Below are 22882 nucleotides of genomic sequence, written 5' to 3' on the forward strand. Positions count from 1 at the left end.
GAGTTTTTAAGAGTTCATTCTTAAACACTTAGACGCTATAAGTGTTTAAGAGTTGATGTCTTAATCAGTGGGACACTGTATGTCACACAGGTTGCAATGTGTAGCGTCTTCCAAGTCAGCTGAATGGCCACTTACATTTAAAGAGTGCTTTAGGGTTTATAAAAGTTAGTTTGATGTTGAGCCTTAAATCTTTGAGGTATGATAGGTATCCTTATCTCCTGGAGATAAGGAATATGAGGATTCAGAAATTCCCTCTCAGGAATCAGTTTTAGAAAGAGACTGCCTAATGTCAATGGCATTAACAGGTCTTTGGTACTGTGTCTAGTCTAGTATACCAAGCTGGCTTCTATGAGAGGTACTGTTGAGAGATTATATATACTTTAAGTCATGAAGAGGCAATGTAGCATAGGGAATAGAAAGGAGCTGTGGAGTTTCCCAGATTTAGGTTTCATCCTGCTTCTGCCACTTTCTTGCCTGTTGTGATCTTGGGGACAGGTTACATAACCTCTTTGAATCTGTTTATCTCAGGTATAATGAAGACAACAGTAACCACCTTACAGGGTTATAAGAAATTATAAAAGGCTTATGAGGCACTTAGAATAGTGTGTGGCACAACTCATACATAACAGCTTAAATACAAAGTAGCAACAGGACTACATGGTAGGATACTGAAAAAGCTATATGAAATGGTCAAATATTGTTCAGATATAAACTGGCATAATGCTTTAGCATTATGAATTTGGCATTTCCATCAGGCTATCCGATATAATAAACAACAGTACCAACAACTGATTCTCCTTATTTGCAGTAGTTAATGGTCTATAAAGTCAACAAGAACAATAAATTAGTGAATACTGAACCACTGCTCTTGGGGAAAAAGATTACTAGGTAGAGATAGATATATATCTATACACATGTATATAATACACATATACATACACATATATTAAATTTCTTAAATCCTGAAAACAACTCATCCTGGTAGATTCTATTTTCTTTCTTTTACAAAAGAAAATACAAGGTTCAGAAGTGTCAAGTGACTCTCCTCTCCTGAGGCTGCTCCACTAACAAGTGTCAGAATTGGGATTTAAACCCAGTCCAAAAGGCCCCAGAACCAGTGCTTCTTGCCCTAAGCTGCACTGCCACCTCATGTCCATCCTCTGGTCATTTCTGTATGAAAGCTGAAACAGTGCAGAGCCTCACCTTGTTGGAGCTCATCTGGGAAAAAGTGGGTCAGACAAATTTTTTACTGCTCTGTATTTTAACAAAAGCACCATGAGTACCGATTATGGGGTTACAGGTAAATTTTAGTAAGTGAATTCATAAGGCATCTGCAAATAATGATGATCAACTATTCATTGTGTGTGTGAACGTATGTACATATAAATTATGTATGTATGTATACATGCGTACATAAGCACAGGAACGGGAATGATTAGTAATCACTTCTCTTGAATGTGAATGGAAGGGGGTAAAAGGACAATTTCTTTTACTTTGTAAAAGGAAAAAAGAATATAGGCTCTGTTTACTTATTTAGTTTTTAAATTAAGAAGACAACATTTAGAAGAAAATGTTCAAAGGGCTTAAAAGGGTCTATACTTAAAAACAGAAAGCAAAAGACCTAGTATTCATCACTTAGCACTTGTTAAGATAAAATCTGTAACACCTATATGGAACTAAGAAAAACACTTGAGTACTTGCTACTCAATACTACAAACAAGGGACTCGATGGGAATGTTATTTTTGCATGGACAAAGACAGCTCTAAAAACTTATATCAGGGATTTAACTTTATGGGAAGACAGCAGAAATCTGAACAAACAAAAAAGGCAAACCCTAATTCAAATACTTGTGTTAGCTAACATGCTATAAATATGTTATAAAATGCATTACCAGGGATGGTGCTCTCAGCTCCACTTTGGTCCTTGTGTACTTCTATCTGATGGATTAATTCTGCTTTTTCTTTTTCCAGTTGACTATTAGCTAATCTAGAACACAATGATAATGTATTAAAAAAAAAAGGCATTGCTCCACAAATTATATAGACATTTCTTATGAACTATACAGTGCTTAGAAATTGCTGATATTTATAAAAGTACACATTTACTCATATACTCTTACTGCTGCAATAATACCATTCTCAAAGAGAGATCATGGAATCAAAACTCTTAATGTTTTTCTTAAAATCTGACCTGATGTCATTTTCAAGAGTAGTTCTGTTATTAGCGGAGCCTCATGAGTATGCTACACAGAACCCTGGAAGTAAAGACTGTTTTTTTTCTTTCATTAATAGTCTCTGGGAAATTTGGGTTTTAGTACATTCTATGCCATGAAGGAAGTTTAAATAACTAAATTACAAACCTGACACCTATATTAGGATGTTGTTTACTGTTTTTTTGTTGTTGTTGTTGTTGTTTCCAGCATCATGTAAAAAAATGGTAGCATTTTAAGTAGCAAAAAATGATAAGCATTTTAGGTAGCAAAGCTGAAAAATCTTTCTAGATAGAGTAAACCTGGTTACATTAAAAGATAATAAAAAAGAAAAGAGAAAAAAGTTGTCATAACAACAGATAATGTACCTAAGAAGCTGAAGCTCCCGTTGAAGGCCTTGCTCTGTCTCAGCACCTTCAGGAATATGTTTGAGAATCTCAATCTTTGGGCACAATAAAAAGAAGAGAAAATTTGCCATAGAAATATGAGGTTGTATAAAGATACATTTTCAGTAAAGCATAATGTTAAAAGTTGGGTTGTCAAAAGCACACATGAGCATACATCTATCATGTCCTCTATTCATTATTCATTCAACAATTATTTACTGAGTAACTGCTGCATGCCAGGCATTGTCCTAGGCACAGAGGATACACCAGTGTGGAGAGGGAGGAGGGAAACAAACTCCCTTCCTGAATGTTCCCAAGGTCCTCACATTTTTAGTGAGGAATGACGATGAACATGTGATATGATAACAGTGCCAGATGCAAGGAAGGGCTATCGAGTAATGCTAGTGGTATAGGGTTAGGAAAGGTCTGAGGAGCTTCATTTAAGTAGAGACATGAGTGTGGGAGTGAGCTATGAGAATATTTAGGTGAATATTATTCTAAACGAAGGAAACAAGTACAAGGCCTTGAAGCCTGAATAGTTTGGTTTGTTCAAAGGACTAAAAAGGTCAGTGTGGCTAGAACACTGTGAATGAGGGGTAAAGTAAAGATGAAGCTAAGGAGGAAACCAGATGCCAGACCATGTAGGTCCTAACTGGCTAGGAAAAGAATTTTAGTTTTATTCCAGGGTAATGGGGAACCATTAGAAGAGTCTAAGGATAGGACTGCTATGATTTGCTTTATGCCTTAAAGGGATTACTTGGTAACTATATGAAGAACAGGTCAGGGATAGGGAAGAGTTGAAACAAGGTGAGAATGGAAGCAGGGCTACTAGTTAGGAAATTACTGCAATGGTTCAGGTATATGAGAGAAGCTAGAATGGACTAGACTGGAAGTGTTGGAGGTGTTGGTGTTATTCATTTAGATGAGCCTTCCAGGGGAGAAATTAGTCAAGAGTTTATGTAAGACATGGCAAAGGAGTCGCTTAAGAAATAATATATTATTTAACATGTCAAGAAAAATTACATTACTTGCCTGTTGCTCGAGGTCTTCAGTGTATTTCTTAACTTTTTGTTCCCTCTCTGTTGCTTGTCTCACAAGCTGTTTCAGATCAGTAAGGCTTCGGGTTTTTTTGGCAATATCAGTTTCCAATTCTTTCAGTTTAGTTTCATACATTCTAAAAGTGTAAAGGAAAATAATTGGTATAGACATGGAAAATAATTTCTCTTGTTGATTTAAAAGTTCAAATTACTGCACTAAAAATAATATAAAAAATATTATACTGTTTCTTCTCATCAAATCTTTTGCTACGTATTTATTTAGCATTAGGTGACAGGAACGACTATGTATCCCTAACAGACAGGCCAATTAAAATAGAGGATTTTGGTGTTTCCTAGGGTTGTAAACATCACCCCTTTCATAGCCACAGAGTTTATTTGACAGGCAGGATCGCACATATTTGTAGAAAAGGTTCATGGAATGGGAGAAAATCAAGTGCCAGAAAGCAGAAGCCAGTAAGACATTAAAGCTGTTGCTGAAGTTGTCTCATTGGGGTTATTTGAAGAACAAGTTGTCCAGAATGTAACACTAAAATTTTAGCACAGCCCAGATCCTGTATGTCACAGAGTGCAACAGACAGCTCAATTGTGCCTGGCTTATTCTTGTACAAAATGAACACAAAAAAAGGTGAGTTGTAGCTGGACAAATGCAGCACCCAGGAGAAGCTGGGCACCATCAGTCCAGGCTCATGGATGACAGCAGCTTCATGATGCCCACCCAGCTCCAATACCCTCAGCCCAGTTCCAGCTCTCCTCTGTCCCATGCCCTGCCACCCAAACTAGTCAAACACTTTAAGGAAGAAAAAAGACTGGCAATGCTAGGACAAGAAAAGAATAAGTATCATGGTAAAATAAACAACCAAACAGTTCATCAGGAAAGACTAAGTTAATCAGAATAGTGTTATATTCTGTCAAAATAATAATGGCTGAATTAGAACTGATTAAACTTTGTGCAAGTTTTAAACTATTTATTCTTACCTTGTAACTACAATTGATTTCCAGCTCTTGCTATCAGCACCTTCAAGCTGTGGACCTCTACTTTCTGCCAACTGTAATCTCTTGCCAGTCTCTTCTAGTTGAACTGTCATCTTCTCATTTAATATCTCTAAATTATTCTTGGCTATCCGCAATTTCTCTGCAGCTTCAGTTTCCTATCATTAAAAACTAAATTAGTATATTATGGTAAAACATAACAATGCTGTCATAGATGTAATACATTCAAAATTATCACTATAAATTAGGAAAAAAGTAATCAAGTTCTAAATGCTGATTAAAATTCCAATTAAAATCCAATGTTTCCTTTACTCTGAAACAGCAATATAATAATTAGAACAACAGATCTAATTAGAAAAATATATTTACAAGTATTTTACTCTAGTTTAAATTTGTCATTTTATTTGGTCACTTTAAATTTGTCATCTTTGTAATATTTACAGAATAATGGGATAGTTTGTGTCTTTAGTTTTGTTTTGACTCTAATACTTAGAGACCCACCTATAAGCACAAACTCTGTGTAAGTACTACAGATTATTTTCACTATTCAACATCCACATTTAAAGCACAGTAGGTTCAGATAACTAGTTTAAAAATATTAACTTCAATTTATTCACTGGGTCATCCATATAAATAATGCCTATTTGTCTGGACAAGTAATATATATTACCCCTTAGAATCTTACTGTTTGTTTAACAAAACAGTTTCATACACTCCTTACTGTACATCAGACATTGTTCTAGGTCATGTGTACAAATACTAACAACATATACCTTATAGCAGCTCTGTGAAATACACGTACTATTCCCAGTTTTATAGATGGGGAAACTGGGGATAGAGAGAAGTTAGTAGCCTGACCTAGTTACCATGTCTAGAATGTGACAGAGCTAGATGTGAATCCCAGCCATGTACCTTCTACATTATACTGCTTCTTAATTAATTTTTTATTTTTAATGTTCCTCATGGTAAACAGATGGCAGGCATGAAAACATGATTCCTAAATCCTTTAATATCTACTCTGAATAAACATGCTCATCAATGTTTTCATTTGTTTTTTTCAAGGTGTATTAGTTAATTAGCATAACAATAATTATAATCACTAATAACAGTCATACTTTTTTAAGTTCCTTACGAAGCCTTTCATTTTCAGCAACAATTTTCTCTGTGCCTTTGGTCTTGGATTCATAGTGCATGCTCAACTGTCGTCCAAGATGAACTTTAAGTTTTTCTAATTCAGCCTAGTAAAAAAAAAACCTATGTTATCAAAACAATGAAATAAAAGATGATGTTGTAAACTTATAAAACTTAATTCAAAGTAGTTGTAAAAATCATATTTGATATAAGTAGAATTAAAGTCTTCTGTCTAATACTGGTCATCTACAGCAGAGGTTTCCAACCCTGGCTACACATTAGAATGATCTAATGACTAAAAAATAAATAATACCAATACCTATGGTAGGACCCACCCCAGAGAAATCTAATTAATCTCAGGACTGGGGACTTAGGAACCTATATTTAAAAAAGCAGATACAGGTAATTATTTTATGCTGCCAGAGTAAGAACCATTGGTCAAGAAATAATAATATGACCAAGTCGAGCAACTCTAACTACTCTTAGTGTCCAATATGTGTAAAATATTGACTCATCCATTAAAGCTATTTTATATAGTTTGAGTATATTTAAAATTTTCCTAAAAAATAAAAATTATGAAGTAAAATAGTACATACAAAGGATCACATTTAAAATATTACCTTCAATTTTTCATTTTCCAGCTCAATATTAGCCATTTTCTCACTGGTCAGTATTCCTGATGCTTTTTTCAACTGTTCATTTTCCCTTTGAACTTTTTCGACTACTTTTTTCATTAAACCAATGGTTTTTTCTAGTTCTGGGATTGTCTTTCCACTTCTACCAGACTACAAAAGAATATGTTAACTTTTTATTTAATCAAATATTTTAGAGCGTATAATATAAAGTACCAACAATATAGCAGGTTCATTATTATACTCATATTTTTGATTCCTAACACTTGAAACCAAAGCTTGTATTACTTCAAGCCATCATTATAATGACCCTATGATTTAGGAAGTATAATTCTCACTTTAAATACTAGAATATCAAGACTCAAAGAATTTGATATTCCTGAAGTCATGAAGCTACTAAGTAACAGATCAGGTATTCTAGCTTTGATGTCTGTTGCAAATGAATAAACCCAAGAACCTAAATATTCTATTTAGCTAACTAATGTTAATTCCAGTATACCAGAGTTTTCTTTATATGAAATAAAATCACGAAAGAAAAATTGTGTCTTTAAAGAGATCATGAGTTATTGAATTTGAATTGCAACATAATAGAGGTAATTTTCTTTAATAGTCATTGATTAGAAATTAAGTTTCTGTCCAATATAAATAGAAGAGACTTCTAAAATAAAAAACCTGTTATAAAGTTATCAAAAGAGATGGGGCACCAATTAATAAGTTTAACTGTTTATAATTTAAAATAAAAAGTTTTTCAAAAGTGAAGTCAAATAACTTTGTTTTTGACATTTTAGTCAGTATTCATACTGTGCAATGAATAACCTCAAAATATAAACTTTTACCTAATTTTAATGCTGTATGCTTTCATAATAAACTTAGATAAAAAAGTAAATTAACAAATAGATTATTTGTGAAATGAATGTTGCTGACTATCAACAAGATATATGTCCTAAATACTTTTCTGGTAACACTCAATATTTTTTTTTTGGTAAAAATAAGATATATTTAATGTTATTACTTGAAAAATTTTTGTCATTATGATTACTTCCACTTGTGCCACTTAACAACAAGAGATCAACAGGGGCTTAAATTACTGGTCTTGACCTCATAAGCAACATTTATTCATTGAAAAAAGTGAATACAAGATAACATGGAACTAAAAGAGAAACCTATTTACAGAGTTGCCATGGACATCATACATATAGTTACAAAATGTTAGAATTGGACCAAGAAGCACTTAGTAGTTACCTCAATGAACAGAAGGCAGATTCCTGAAAGTTAAATGTTTTCAATGTGTAGAGAGACATGCAACAAAAAAAGATAATGTGGAGCCCAAGTGAAATAAAATGCATATAAGGTATGACAGATGATAAAATACATTAACTTGAAACAGAGAAAAGCTTAAATGTTTTACATTGTAGATGTAGCAGAATAAAAACTGAAACTGTAGACACTAGTAAAAGCATATCACTACTGTTATGATGTATCTAAACTTATTTTTCTTTTCTAGCTTATCAGTTCTGAAACCAAAATAAATATATGGCATATTCTCACATACCCCTCTAACATGGCCAAGTTTCCTCTCAACTTCTGTTTTTCCTTTCTTAAGAAATTCACACATTTCCTTCAAATCTCTAACTTGATTCTATAAAATTAAAGCAAATATGTTAACAATTTAACATAGTTATAGCTATTTGAAAAGAAAGAAACAATTCACCTGAACCTGCAATCTCTTCAATTAGCCAAACTTACCAATGAGTCTGCAGAGCAACAAGGAGGATTGTGAACAAAGACAAATGTTGACTTAAAGTATATAAATACAAGAATATTTTGTATATGATTTTCAAGACATGTTTTCCACACTGTTGCCTTAATATATAATATAAATTTGAGTTTAAGACTCTGATTTTAACCGTACCATAAATTACATATGTAGATCCTGACCCATATGGTATGGAGAAACAAACTGAACTTCACACACTGGTTCTAGCAGTGCAAAACTCAGAATGAAAAGCGGAAAATAATTATACGATTACCACTGGAATGAACAGATTGCTAATATTCTAGGTTAGAAAACAGAACTGAAACAATTAGCCAGCCAAGAGAAAAAAAAGATTCTCATAAATAGGATAGAAAAGTTTTGGAAAACTAAAGATAAACTTTATAAATGTCAAAGTAAAATTTCTAAAAGAGACAATTATCCTAATATAGTTTTAATTTAAAGACTTAATTTTTTAAGAGATAGCCTAATATTTTAAGGTGTGACAATTGTTAGTGAAATACACCAATCATCCTCTGCCTCAGGGCATTTGCATTTGATTATGTCTGTTGTCTGGAACTCTAGTATTTGCACGACCTGCTTCCATCCCTGTCTCCTATAGATGCTAAAATGTCATGATATTAAGAAACCTTTCCCCTTATTACCTTATTTTAAACAGCAGTTCCCATAACCCCACATGACACACGTACAGCCCCTTCATGCCAATCATGCTTTTTCTCCGTGGCACTTAGCATACTATATTTTGACTTGTTTATCAGCCTTCTCCATTAGAATATAAGTTCTATGAGTGCAAGAATTTATTTCATTGCTGTTTCCCGGCACCTAGAAGAGTGCTTGACACAAGCAGGCCTCAACAAACAATTGTTAAATGAAAAAATGTAGATAGTATAGCACTACCATGTTACTTTATAAATATGAGTTTTTGACTTCTTCATAAACTAATATGGTAAGCATAACAAGCAGGGAGAAAAAGATTTTCAGGCATTAGATTTCCTAACTATAATAAAGAACGTTAAATTTACCTTCAATCTTGGCAAATCTTTATTTGCTTGTTCAAGCTGAAATTTTAGTTCAATATTTTCAGATGACAACTTCAAGTTTTCCTTCTGAAGCTCCTGTTCTCTTTGCCAATGATCATCAGATTCTATTTCTGAAGTCTTCAGGAAAATGAAGTTAGGAATATTTTTAAGGTTTAATAAATAAAAGCTGCAGAAGACATACTGAATAAGAAAACACTATGCTAAAATGGAATAATTTTCGTCAAAGAAATATGAGAAAATTGGAGAGCTCTAGAGAAAACAACCAAAAATAAATAAGTTGGAATATAAAACTTGCAGTAGAAAAAGTAATGTAGTATTTTAACTAATATAGAAAGCAAAGTCTATTATAACAATAATGTCCACACATATAATGGCCTCCATATATACTCTCGTAATGACAAATGTAATTTGTTTTTTTTTTTTTAGTCTAAAAATAAAGTATAATTGTTATCTGTTATGGATTGTATTATGCTTCACCCCCAACCCCACTCCCAAATTCATACGGTGGAATCCTAACTCTCACTACCTCAGAATGACCTTATTTAAGATAGGGTCTTTTCAGAGATAATCAAGTTAAAAAAATAGGGTGCACCCTAATCCAATGACTGGTGTTCTTAAACAAAAGGGAAATTTGGATGCAAAGACATGTAACAAAGGGAGACAATATGAATACACAGGAAGAGGGTTATGTACAAGATAACAAGAGAGGCCTGGAACAGATACTTCTCTCACAGCCTAAAGAAGGAATCGACCTTGCTGATACCTTGATTTTGAACTTCTAGCTTCTAGAAATGTGAGAATAAATTTGTTTTCAGCCATCAAATCTATGATGCTCTGTTATGGCAGCCATAGCAAACTAATACACACAAGCCTCAATTCTTTCCTCCTTCAAAAAGTTTTTCCTCATTCTTTGAGCTACAGTAATCAGTAACTCCTCTGAAATACAGTAACATTATATTTGTATTTCTCTTGGCAAGAATCCATTTTGGGTTATTATTTATGTTCGATTTTACTTCTCATTCTAAATTACAGATTACGTGAAAGAGAAATCTGTGCTTGACTACTTTTTTCTATAAAGTGAGAAGCCTCGAATTCTCAATTACTTATTATCTAGTGGGGAAAAGAAGCATTATAAACCTGGAAAATGGGATGAAATAAGAATTAAGTTACTTTCATTCATTTTCTTTTAACATTTAAATGTTCAATTTTAGTTGATGTTTTGAAGACTTAGGTGACTGGAGTATCTCAGGTGGAAAGAATAAAGAAAAAAGGTAAATTCTATTTGATTTCAATTGGGAGCAAACGTCTGATTTTGTACCATAATGTAAAATGACCAAAAGTAGTATGTACATAGTAAGTTCATAAACTGTAGAGTTAGACCTGCATTTAAATCCTGTTCTCCATCTCCCTGATCACTAGAGATGTTACTTATTCTCCAAGCTTCTCATGTAAAATACGAATGATATTCTGCAAAGTATTGTGAAAATTAAATGTAGGCACAGCGTCTAATAAAACATAGATGGCAATACATGTAAGCTCCCTTTTCTCTTCAGAAAAAAGCACCTATTATAATACATGGCAAAAAGACCAGTGAAGGAACTTGTACACTAGAATCTCACACAGCATCGTTTAACAAATTTTTATTGATATTTACCACAGTGAAATTTTACTTGTAGTGAGATTTTACATCATGCTGCATTAGAAATTTCTAAGGTGAACAAACATCTCTAATTTTTTTTTTTTGTAAACGAACACCACTTTATTGATACCACTCTGTACATAAAAAGTTTATCATTTAGGATAAAGGTTGTTGTGATGTCAACTTGGAATATTTGAAAGCATGAATAGGACTCATTTTTTTAAGACTGATTTTAAAAGTTTGGCCACTGTCTATAAGTAGGAAAAATATATATCTTTTCATTTTCTACTAATTAAGTACCTGAAATGTGTATTATTTTACATTTTGAAAGTGCCATTTAATTTTAACATATGTAAAGCATTACATAGTAGCTGATATAATACCCAATGAATATTCTCTAATATTACTTTATATTATATATTCAGAGGACCATGGGTCCAGTATCTCTGACAATCATAATGATTACAATCATACCTATAGTATTTGGTCTATTAGATATTTTCAAACATTTTACAGTCAACATTTTGTTTCATTATATTAGAGTTTTCTTTTCCATAGATACATACCATTTTTAAATTATAACTTTGGAGCAGTCCGAGTTTCAATGTAAGCATCATACTCCGATAATTTGCCATCCCTGATTTTTTTCCCGATTCTTTTGAAGTCAGTTATATGATATATGTGCTTAAAGTTCCCTCTCATCACATCATGTTAAAATCTACATATGAAATATTCTAATTATACCTATATTTTATCAGCAAAAATATTGTAACTATATTTTCTATGAACTTATTCAGTTTTTAACAATATATTTTTATGCATTTCTAAAACTTTAAACACCCTAAGCATACATTACAAATTCAAAGATTAGTGGAATGATTTAATCAAAGGATTTTAACTCCTCCAGAGATACTCCTAACATTATTCTATATGTGAAATTTATATGATGAAAATTAGTTTTTTTGAGTTTCAGGGCTTTTTCATTCTTCTTAAGGTTCATTTTCTATTATAAGTTGTTTGCCGGCATATATGCACACATTCTATAACTGGAAAAACCACCATTTAATTCTACAATTTATTTTATTCTTCCTGCTTTCCTATCCCCAGCAGAATTTTTTAACTACAGTGTTCTACTTCTTTATCAACTCATCTTAATTCTCCTCCAATCTAACTTTACTCGGCAACACTTTACCTAATCTCACATCTCCAGAGACCCCTTCCCTGGTTCAACCCAAGATCTTAGTTTTCATCCTTCTTTACAACTCTGATGCATCAAACACAACACTAATACCAAAAGAGCAGAACATTTCATTGTATTTACATCTTTCATTGTAGATACATTTACATCTTAGACTGCTTGTTTACCAGATACACAAACTGATCAAATCCTAGCCTTCATTCTCCAGTTGGTAAACTTCCAATCTCTAGCCTACTTTCTCAAACTCTTTAAAACTCTATGTCTTATACATAAGGTATGAACACAAACACCTGAAATTTAGTATACTTAAAAACAGAATTCATCTCTTTTCCAACTAGAAACAATTTTTCTCATATTATGTCCTTGTATATGATACACATTAAATGTTGAATGAAGATTAGAACAGAAAACACAACAAATTTAAGATATTCATCAATTTACAAGCTTTTGGAGAAGATGAATATTTTCATCATATATATATACACAAAATATAATTGCAAACACTTCTAATTTTTGTTATTTTGTTATCTAATCATATTAAGTGAGCATCAATAGTAAAACAGAGTACTAAAATGAATTTAGAAATGTATAACCACTAATTTTGTAAGTACTAGTCAAATGTTAGAGTTTAAGGACAAGTTTATTAACAGTAAATATTTCTTACAAATCCTACACAATTTTTTCCCATTTGCACTACATACATATACTACTTGCTATAAGAAAACTCAGCTAACAAAGAAATAAAAGACTGCCATGTACTCAAACCTGTGACACGTCATTTCTTGGCTGGACTGGTGCATCAGTTTCAGAGTTTGCCTGCGCAGCCTCCTTAGCAAACTGATTCACTGCAGCAGCAACTGTGCCATAATCATGGTTCTCCCCAGAGGATTCTTCTGGATCCACGTGGCCGTTGTGACTTACATCTTCAGCTATGTGTCCCTTTTCTTTCTCATCCTTGCCTAGCTCATTCTTGTCCTTGTTTTGACATTCCTGCTTATTATTTTCACAATAGTCTTGATTAATTTTCTCAATTTCAAGATCTGGTTCATTTTCAAAATTGGAGTTAAAATCTGCCAATGTACCATTAGTTGGCCTAAATGGACTTGATTTACTGTTTGGTCTTGCCTCAGATGTATTTAATTCAGTAGGATGTACAGTATCTTCTGCTTTGTTTTTTTCTTCATTATGGTAATACTGCAGAATATTTCTAGGTACCTGATAATTTAAGTTGTCAGTGGCTACTATTCCCTTCTCATTTTTAATTCTGAGCACTGTCATGGGTTTTCTTTTGTTCCTATGTAAAGTGTTCCTTTTGTGAAAACTATTATGCCTGTATTTATTAACACTGGTAAGCGGAGTTGTGTCACATAACAGATTCTGCTTGAAGCAGAAGAGAAAAAACATGAAAAGAAGAAAAAAATAACGAAAATACACACACTAAGTGACTTAAATAAGATACAACACACAATTTTACATTAATGACTCTATAAAGAAAAACTAGAAACAGCACACATTTGATGTAAATAATGCTATAACATATTATAACATATTTTCCTATTTTATCTACTTATTTCTTGCCAGGGCAAAACTCATGGCAACTGCATTTAAAATTTCTAGAAATCATTTGTAATGAAGTTTTATGCAAAGCATAGAAATCTTACGTTTACTGTTATTATATAAGTAAGATTAAAGAAAATAATATACATCACTACCTAGTCAAAATAAAAGTTGAACTTATTGCATTAATTTTAAGGACAAGGACCTACAGGTTTTGACCAGATAAAGGTAGAAATTTATTTCATTTCTAAACTTTAAAACAGAAAAATGAAAAGATGTACACTTACTGAAGGCCCAGAATATGTATCCTTTGAACATTGTTTTTCTAAAGCATGAAGTTTTTCTTGGAGGTATCTATTTTGTAAACGTAAATCTTCTATAACAGAATCTCGAGGAAGAGCTTGATGGGTCCTATAAACAATAACCACAGACTCTTTACTACACAAACTTCAATTTTTCCCTGTTTTACTATATTAAGATACAAGAAAGAAAAAATATGTAATGTATTTATTAACACTATATTTACTTTAAATTCTACAAAACTTGCAAACTTTACAATAATTAAATTAGGCCATAACTATATCATAAAAAGATTCTCTATGGATGATTCATTGCAGGGCTTCTTTAAACTATGAGTTAAAAAAGTGTATTTTAACTTACAGAACTACATCAACATTTTTAAAGAACATGCATGTATTTACATGAAATTGTATAAGGTAGCTGAATTAAAATATCCACTCTTTTTTTTTTTCATGGCTTTATTTTGCATTTTTTAAAATTAGAGTTAACATTCAATAATATTTTATATTAGTGGTTAGACATTTATATAATTTATGAAGTGACCCACCCAATAAGTCTAGTACCTACCTGGCACTACACATAGTTATTACAATATTATTGACTACAGTACCTATGCTGTATATTACATCCCTGCGATTATTTTGTAGCTACCAATTTGTACTTCTGAATCCCTTCACCTTTTTCACCCAGTCTCCTAAAACCCTCCCATCTGGTAACCAACCATCAGTTGGTTCTCTGTATCTATGAGTCTGTTTCTGTTTTTGTTGTTTTTTAGAGTCCACATATAAGTGAGATTAAATGGTAAAATACTCATTCTTTTAAAAACATTATATAATAATTTCACTAACATCCATGTGCTTCTCAAGAAGCTCAAAGATTTAAAAAGGCTCTTTCTTGTGACAGATAATAATCTGTTACTTCAAGCCTACACTCATCTATGTGGTCTGCCAGACCTTCTGACAGTTCAACCTAATTGTCCAGAAGTCTTCCTTTACGAGGGCAAATAACACACTCTTACTCATAAATGATTTATTCCTGCCTCTATGTCTCTGCAAGGGTTCTGCTTTCTTGGAATGTCCTTCCTCCTTTCAGTATCTAGATTTGATTCATAAAATTCAGAAATTTACACTTGCACTGACAGAATATGAGTTCAATCTCTTTTATAAAGTCTTTTCCAAATACTTTAGCCCACAAAGATTCACATTATTAGAGGGAAAAAAAGAGCAATTAAACCATTGAAAGAATTAGAAGGTGCAAAACAAATATTTTGATCCCTCTGAAAACTGCAAAGGAGAATAGGAGAAAAGGGTTTAGTTTTGCTCTGAATATATATTTAGACTAAGAAAAAAAAAAAAAGGAGGGAAGGAGCCACCACTAGGATCAGATAGTAACTATATATAAATAGATGTCAAAAGAAAGAAGAATTTTTCAGTCATCTTTTTCCATCTCCATCAAGAAAAATTCTGAAGGATTTAAGAAACTGACTTTAAAAGAAAGGAGTTGGAATTTAACTTAGACTCTGATGAGTGTTCCTCTAAAGGAGCTGAGGTTCATATGTTCATATTACATTAATATTGCCACAACAGCATACATTAATAAAGAAGCACTAATGGTAATCTTTGAAAATTAATAGAAAGGAAAACAAACTATAATACATTTAAGAACAGTAAGTTTCCTCATATCCAAATATAATAAGTAGTACCAGATATTGACGATGAACATTAACATTATTACAGATCATTTGTAATCACTTAGAAGAGGAAGAAACAAATTAGGTAAAAATAATCTAATTTATCTACGAAGAAATGAATGAAATAGAAAATTACACAGAATTTAATTGCTATTGTTAGGACATGATTTTATTTTGCTTTGCATGACTATGTCAGAAGACAAAGCTTCGAAAGAGATAGCAAAACAAGAAAATCTCAAAGGCTCTGCTAAAGAAATGACATAGGGGGTTCTGGTTCCAGGTACACTGGACTAAATGCATCCAGTCTTGCCTCTCCCAAATGCATGGAGCATCTACTTGAGGACTCTGAGAAGTAAATAGTTTACAGACTGGGACAAAATACCAGAATCTGAAGTATCACTAAACAGGTGGTGAATTTCTTTTCTTTTCCTCCAGTATTTACTAGCCTGAACACAACATCACTTGAAACATTAAATAAGTATGACTGCTGAGGGAGGAGCTCTAGGAAAGCCTGAAAATTCTAGTATAGAAGGTGCAAATATCCCTCATTATTTTTTTCTTCTGTTCTTTCCATAGCCCAACCCTCAAGCAATCCCATAGGCAGTGTCAGAGACAGCAATGGGAACCCAAAGGAAGCAAAATTTTCAGAGAGGGGAATCATCTTCTCTAACTAGTAGAGCTGTGATTGGTAAGAGTGTAGGGTGAAAGTAGTTTTGCTACTTCCCCTCACCCCTTTTCCACCTTCCTGTTGTTTGCTTGGCTGCAAATGTGTGCAAACATGCTGAAGTGCACAGTATAACAGGGTAGCTAAAGTGTTAGATTTGGTTCAAAGCACCAAAAGGGGAATAGAAAGTATCAGGGATATTGCAGATAGGGAGGAGCTCAAACAACTATAAAGTTGTTTATGAACTTCTGGGCTTACCCTTGAGCTGTGAATGTATGGATCTGATCTTATCAGAATACCAAAGACTCTGAAAACTGAATTAACAGAAAAAACTAATGGCCCACATACCAGACTGTCAGTTGGGAGGTACAAAGACAGAACAGATGTGAATAGTATTGTAAAGGCTTTGAAATAAAACTGATATTGGAATCATAGCCCACAGAAAACAGGTTGGAACTCGAGGACTGAACCTATCCAGACCAACTGCCGGCTAAAACGAAAATATCTATATTTTCCCATAGATTTTAACCAAGATCCAGAGTCATACACCATAATATTCAAAAGTTCAAGAATACAACAGAATTATGTAGCATACAAAGAAAGAGGACTATTTCAACACACATGAAAACGTGATCAACCCAAGCTTAAAATAACACGTTTATTATATCAGTTTCTACGGTCAACCAGTTTTCTCTCATTATAATGGACAGCATATTTTCATATAATACCTTACCTCATATATGATACGTCGTTTTCTAACTCAAGATTTCTCATTTTTAATTCTTCCAACTCTTTTTCTGACTCCAAAGCTCGCACTCCCATAACCTGATTAACAGTCATGCCAGTTGTTTTTAGTTTCTTCTGCAAGGTAAGTTTCTCTTTATCAGCTCTGTGGGATTTAATATAGAAGCATTAAACTATATCATCCACCGTTTGGCTTGTTCAGTTTATTAAATTGCAGCTTACTCATTACAAGACCAATATTCAAAAAATTAGATCATTCTATATTTGCTATGAGCTAACTTATTTGAAAATTATAGGAAACTCCATTTATAAATTGTTAAAATATATTTAAAACACATTTTCAAGAAAGAAAAAAAGGGAATCATAGATAATAAATGATAATTGAAACTAGGAAATTTTTTGTTATCAAGTGTAACAAAATTATGTCTTCCAAGTCAATTAAAGACTTTACACATAATTAATTAGGTTTATATTAAACTTACTTGGCAAAAAGATCCTTCAAAGTATTCAACTGCTTTGTTAGAATATAGACTTCCCCTTCTTTCTCTTTTAACTTGTTTCGAATTCCCTCTATTTTGCTTTGCCATTTTTTACCTTCTTCCCACCTAATTAATTCTTCTCTAGCACTCTGTAAATAATAATAAAGGAGGAAGAAAATTACCAATATTATTTTTAATTCCATTTCAAGAGTTATCAATTACAATTCACTATAACAATGGTTAAACAATATTTCCTAAAAAATCAGTAAATAGGTTCTAACTTCTACAATCTTGAGGCATGCCAAGCTATTAGCAAAAATGCCCTTCAGTTTAAGTATTCTGTATTCTATAACTTGACAAATGGAATTCTGGAAAACAGTTTGGACTAATACCAATACCCTTAAGGAAGACTTTACATTAAGATTTTAATATAGATGTTCACGACTACAGTAAGCTTCTAACAAAGACTCTATATGTATAAATGACCAACCCAATTTTGTCACCCCATAGCAATCTCCTAACATCAGGGACCTTTCAAATCATCAGTATATATTACTTCTCTTAATCAACAGATATTTATTTTGTGCTAACCATGTGACACTAGGAATAAAAGCAATGAATAAACCAAACAGGAAACTCTGTCTTCATGGAATTAGAAGTCTAGTTTATGTTGGCTAGGTGAGTGCATTAGGGAAAGGGAGCACAATATAGACGAAAAACAAGAAAAGAAAAATTATGTTAGCTGGTGATAGTGTTTGGCAGGTGGAGAGAGAACTAGGGCCTTTCAGAAGTAGGTGTCATGGCTTGCTATAATTGAGATAAAGTTCCTAAGGAAAGTACAGAACAATCCATGTACTGAACAACTTTCAAATTGTTACTAGACATTCATATAGCTAAAAATTCTGTTCATAATTATTTGAGCAAAGAACTTATATCTTCATTCCACCAAGCAATATTTTAATGGTTTTACTATATATACTAAATTTTCTAGGAAACAACAGCCATATATAAAGAAAGTCTATAGAGATCATTTTGCTGAAAACTGTACTAACAATTGTTTACCATTTTGGAAATCAAATGACAAATGGCAATCCCATTGTGACATATGAGCTGCCAATAGAATACATTTGTATCAGCCTATATTTGTAGATCTGAAATCACATTACCATTACCTAAAGGTGTAAAGACAAGACTACTTCATATGTGTAGTCATGCCAGTGCATTTATATGTTAAAATATGAAAAACATATGTATTATTTTTATAAATTATTTTCCTTTTATGTTTCTCCTTTATATTTCATTTAGGGCACTTACAATGTCATTTTTGAAATTATGCATGTAGGTACTAATTTATATTAACAATGACTTTCATTTGGAATAGTAAAGGGGACATTATGAAATATTATATTTACTATAAAAAAAGAATGCTGGGGCTGAAAGGGTTAAAAACCATAATTTAAAGTCAAATACCCAGCTTAAAGTCAAATGCCAACTAAGATAAGTTGCCCTATCAAAATTATCTTTTCTACTAGGTAATTTTTTACTTTTTATTTAGTTCAGCTAACAAATATCCTTTAAAAACATGTAAAAACTTCAGTGTTTGATAGTCATTAACTTCTTTTTCTCTGAAATATATACAAGAAATTTTGTGTACCTCCAGGAAGATATCAGTTGGAGGAATAAGGTATGCGAGTAAATAATTCTGCAGCATACAAGGCTCTGTAGGGATTAAGCAATCCTACTCCACCTGACACTACTCTCTGAAGGACTTAGGGGAAAAAAGCTGAAGTAATTTAAAAATTAACAAGAGCAACAAAGACAACAAAGACAAAGACTAAGGGTCTGTTCTAGATGGGAGAAAAGGGGGAGGAGAGAGGATGGGGAGAAAAGTTCTCTTTTCTTATTTTCTGTACCAATATCCTCTTATGCATCAGTTTCAGAATAATGTTATTACATTTTAAAATTTTCATTCATTCAACAAATATTCAGCATCTGCCACGTGCCAAGGACTGTTCTAGGTGCTGAGGACACAACAGTAAATAACACAGGCAGAGTTCCTGCCATCAAAGCTTACAGTCCAAAAGATGAACACACAGCTAAGTAAATCTCTAGTATGTCAGATACACAGTGATAAGTGCTATGGAGAAAAGTAAAGCTGCATAAGGAAAATAGAACTGCAAGGCATGAGGGTGGGTTTTGTTATATAAATAGGTTACAAACATTGTTTACAGAGAAAAAGGTGTTGAAACTTCAATACAAAAGCATTCTTCGGGTATAAAAACATTCATATATTAGAAGTGCTCAGCACTGTGGAATCTGAAAGAATATTCTCACTAGATTCTTGGATATAGATTTTAATATTAGTGGAACCCTCTGTGTTCTCTTTTTCTAGTTAGTAATGATACTGCACACTGGTATGGATTTGATGGCTTACAAAATGATGGCTTACAAAAGACTTTCACATATTATTATATTTCATTATGAAAATAATCTTGAGAAACTGGCAATGCAAACAGTATTATCTATTTTAAGCAGAAATAAGTGAAGCACGGATGTTAGGAGTCCAGGCAAAGCTACACGGCTATTGATGTATTCTGATAGGAGTCAGGTTAGGAACCGGTATCCAAGGATTAGACATCTGCCCAAGTATAGAGGCAGCAAAGAGAGCAATCTAGAAGAGTAAAGACATTGTGATCTTGCAGTTTTCCCAATGAAGCTTCTGACAACAAGTATGCTGTGGTTCTATGTATATTAATGCAAACATCTTAACCAAAATCATATTGACACTGATGAATTTTCACAGGGAAAACATTTTTTTGTAATATATTGTTAAAACATTTAACCTTATTACCTATTTTCTATATGATGTCATTGTTAGTATATTGGGACAGAATGGATTTTTGTATATTGATTTTGTATCTTGCGAATTTACTGCATTTTCAAAATATCCTACACAAAGCAAAAATAATCAAAATATCATGGCACTGGAAGAAAAACAGACACACAGACCGATGAGACAGAACTGAACCCACATATACATGGGCAAATAATTTTTGAAAAAGAAGCCAAAAACATAAAATGGAGGGAAAAAAAGGCCTTTCAATAAATGCTGCTGGAAAAACTGGAAAGCCACCTGCAAAAGAATGAAACTAGATTGCTATCTGTCACCATACACCAAAATTAACTCAAAATGGATCAAAGACTTAAATATAAAACCTGAAACAATAAACTGCATAGAAGAAAATATAGGTACTAAACTCATGGACTTTGAATTTAGAATAGATTTGTTAAATTTGACCTCAAAGGCAAGGGAAGTAAAAGCAAAAATAAATGAATGGGATATATCAAACTAAACTATATCAAACTAAAAAGCTTCTGTACAGCAAAAGAAACCATCAACAAGACAAAGAAGCAACCAAGAGAATATATTTGCAAACAACACCTCTATAAGGGGCTAATATTCAAAATATATAAAGAACTCATACAACTCAACAAGAAAAAAACAATCTAATTACAGAGGCAGTGAGAAACATGAAAAAAAATGGGCAGAGGACCCAAACAGACACTTCTCTCAAGAAGACATGAAAATGGCGAACAGACTATGAAGAGATGCTCCACTTCACTAGCTATAAGGGAAATGAAAATCAAAACCACAATGAGATATCACCTCATATTTGTAAGAATGGCTATTATCAACAAAATAACTAATAACAAGTGTTGGACAGGTTGTGGGGAAAAAGGAACTCTTACACATTGCTGGTGGGAATGTAAATTGGTACAGACACTATGGAAAATAGTATGGAAGTTCCTCAAAAAATTAAGAAATAGAATTACCATATGACCCAGCAATCCCTCTTCTGGGTATCTACCCAAAAAATTTGAAAACATCTACCCATAAAGATATATGCACTCTTACGTTCACTGTAGCATTATTCACAGTGGCCAAGACATGGAAACTGGTGTCCTTTTATCAAAATGGATAAAGAAGCTGTGGTACTTATATACAATGGACTATTACTCAGCTATAAGAAAAGATGAAATACTGCCATTTGCGACAACATGGATGGATCTGACATTATCATGTTAAGTGAAATAAGTCAGACAGAAAAGGCTGGGAACCATATGATTTCACTCATATGTGAAACACAAAATTGAAAGCAATAAATGAATAAGACAAACAAAGAAAAACTTACAGATACAGACAACAATTTAGTGGTTACCATAGGGAAAGAGGGCACAGAGGGGAGGTAGATAAGGGCAAAGAGGATCAAATATATGGTGACAGAAGGAGATTTGATTTTGGGTGGTGAACACACAATGCAATATAAAGATGATGTATTACTGAATTGGACTCTTGAAACCTACATAATTTTATAAACCACTGTAATCCCAATAAATTTAATAATAAAAGAGAGTTACATTACAGGTGTCTCCACAAGTATAGTAAATACTTAAAGAACAGAAACTTCTCTTAGACTTATGTACCTTACCCAGCATCATTTATAGTTATTAGGTCCTCAAATTAATATAGTATATTAGCTATTCATCGATTACATATTTAACTTAGTCCATATGAGTATGTTTCTTCACATACCTTCTCTTTAACAGGCTTTATTTCAACCTCATCCACCTTTCTTTCTAGTTGACTTTCCAGCTTTTTAATTTTCTTTTGGAGTTCTTCAATTAAACTTTGTTTATTATCTACCAGAGGTCTGCCCTGAAAAATAAGATGTATTTGAACATTTTATAAGTAAAAATGTATCAAACAAAATACACAACAAATATGCCATTCACAGAAATTTTCTGACTTTACAGCTTACTATACTTTCCAAGTATAGTGGAAACACTACTGATATATAACATGGAAGCTGCTTCTGCATTTTAGTAAGATATGCTACCCTAAAATTACAAATATAATAGAGATCATTGAAGAAATTAGCTACATTAATCAAGGTGTTGTGAAAGCTAATTTCAACAAATTATATAAAATTAAAAAGTAGGAATCAACTGCTATCTATATACTATAAATCAAAGACATGAGACCACAATTAAATATAAAATTACCTGTAATCCACTGGTTAGTCTTTTAATTTGCCTTTTCAGTTCATCATTCTCTTGATCGATTCCATCTTTCTCTCTAAGCATTTTATTATAGGCTTTTTGTTTCCTTTGTAGTTCATTGGTTAAGTCATTCAAATTATCAGTTAGTGAATTTTCTCTGTTTTTACTTGTTTTAAGAGCTTCTTTCAATTTTAAAAGATTTTCATTTAAATCTTCAATTTGTGACTGATATAAGATAAAGAAACGTTTAATTCATAAATCATCACCAAGTATCAATGATAAAAGCAATATAATATGAAAATATACCATTAAACTTAAGAAAGTTTTAA

General features: G+C 32.5%; 1 protein-coding gene across 14 annotated transcripts in view; it reads right to left on the bottom strand.

Moving 5' to 3' along the window:
- CEP290 (centrosomal protein 290) overlaps nt 1–22882 on the bottom strand; it is an 86931-nt gene that overhangs the window by 2599 nt on the left and 61450 nt on the right. For 13 of the 14 annotated variants that reach the window (XM_011361743.2, XM_023531547.1, XM_023531546.1 and 10 more), the window contains 13 exons: nt 22557–22778; nt 22087–22209; nt 17496–17641; nt 17003–17158; nt 13903–14026; nt 9204–9338; nt 7960–8046; nt 6396–6560; nt 5760–5882; nt 4630–4802; nt 3629–3770; nt 2579–2652; nt 1893–1987 (listed from right to left, as the gene is read on the bottom strand). In XM_011361743.2, the coding sequence (XP_011360045.1) occupies nt 1893–1987; nt 2579–2652; nt 3629–3770; nt 4630–4802; nt 5760–5882; nt 6396–6560; nt 7960–8046; nt 9204–9338; nt 13903–14026; nt 17003–17158; nt 17496–17641; nt 22087–22209; nt 22557–22778 (1765 nt within the window). Of the gene's footprint in view, nt 1–1892; nt 1988–2578; nt 2653–3628; nt 3771–4629; nt 4803–5759; nt 5883–6395; nt 6561–7959; nt 8047–9203; nt 9339–10844; nt 13436–13902; nt 14027–17002; nt 17159–17495; nt 17642–22086; nt 22210–22556; nt 22779–22882 lie in introns of those variants that run through there. The other variant, XM_011361748.2, reaches the window with a different exon arrangement.

Source organism: Pteropus vampyrus, unplaced genomic scaffold (genome assembly GCF_000151845.1).
Source record: "Pteropus vampyrus isolate Shadow unplaced genomic scaffold, Pvam_2.0 Scaffold70, whole genome shotgun sequence".
Taxonomy (NCBI): domain Eukaryota; kingdom Metazoa; phylum Chordata; class Mammalia; order Chiroptera; family Pteropodidae; genus Pteropus; species Pteropus vampyrus.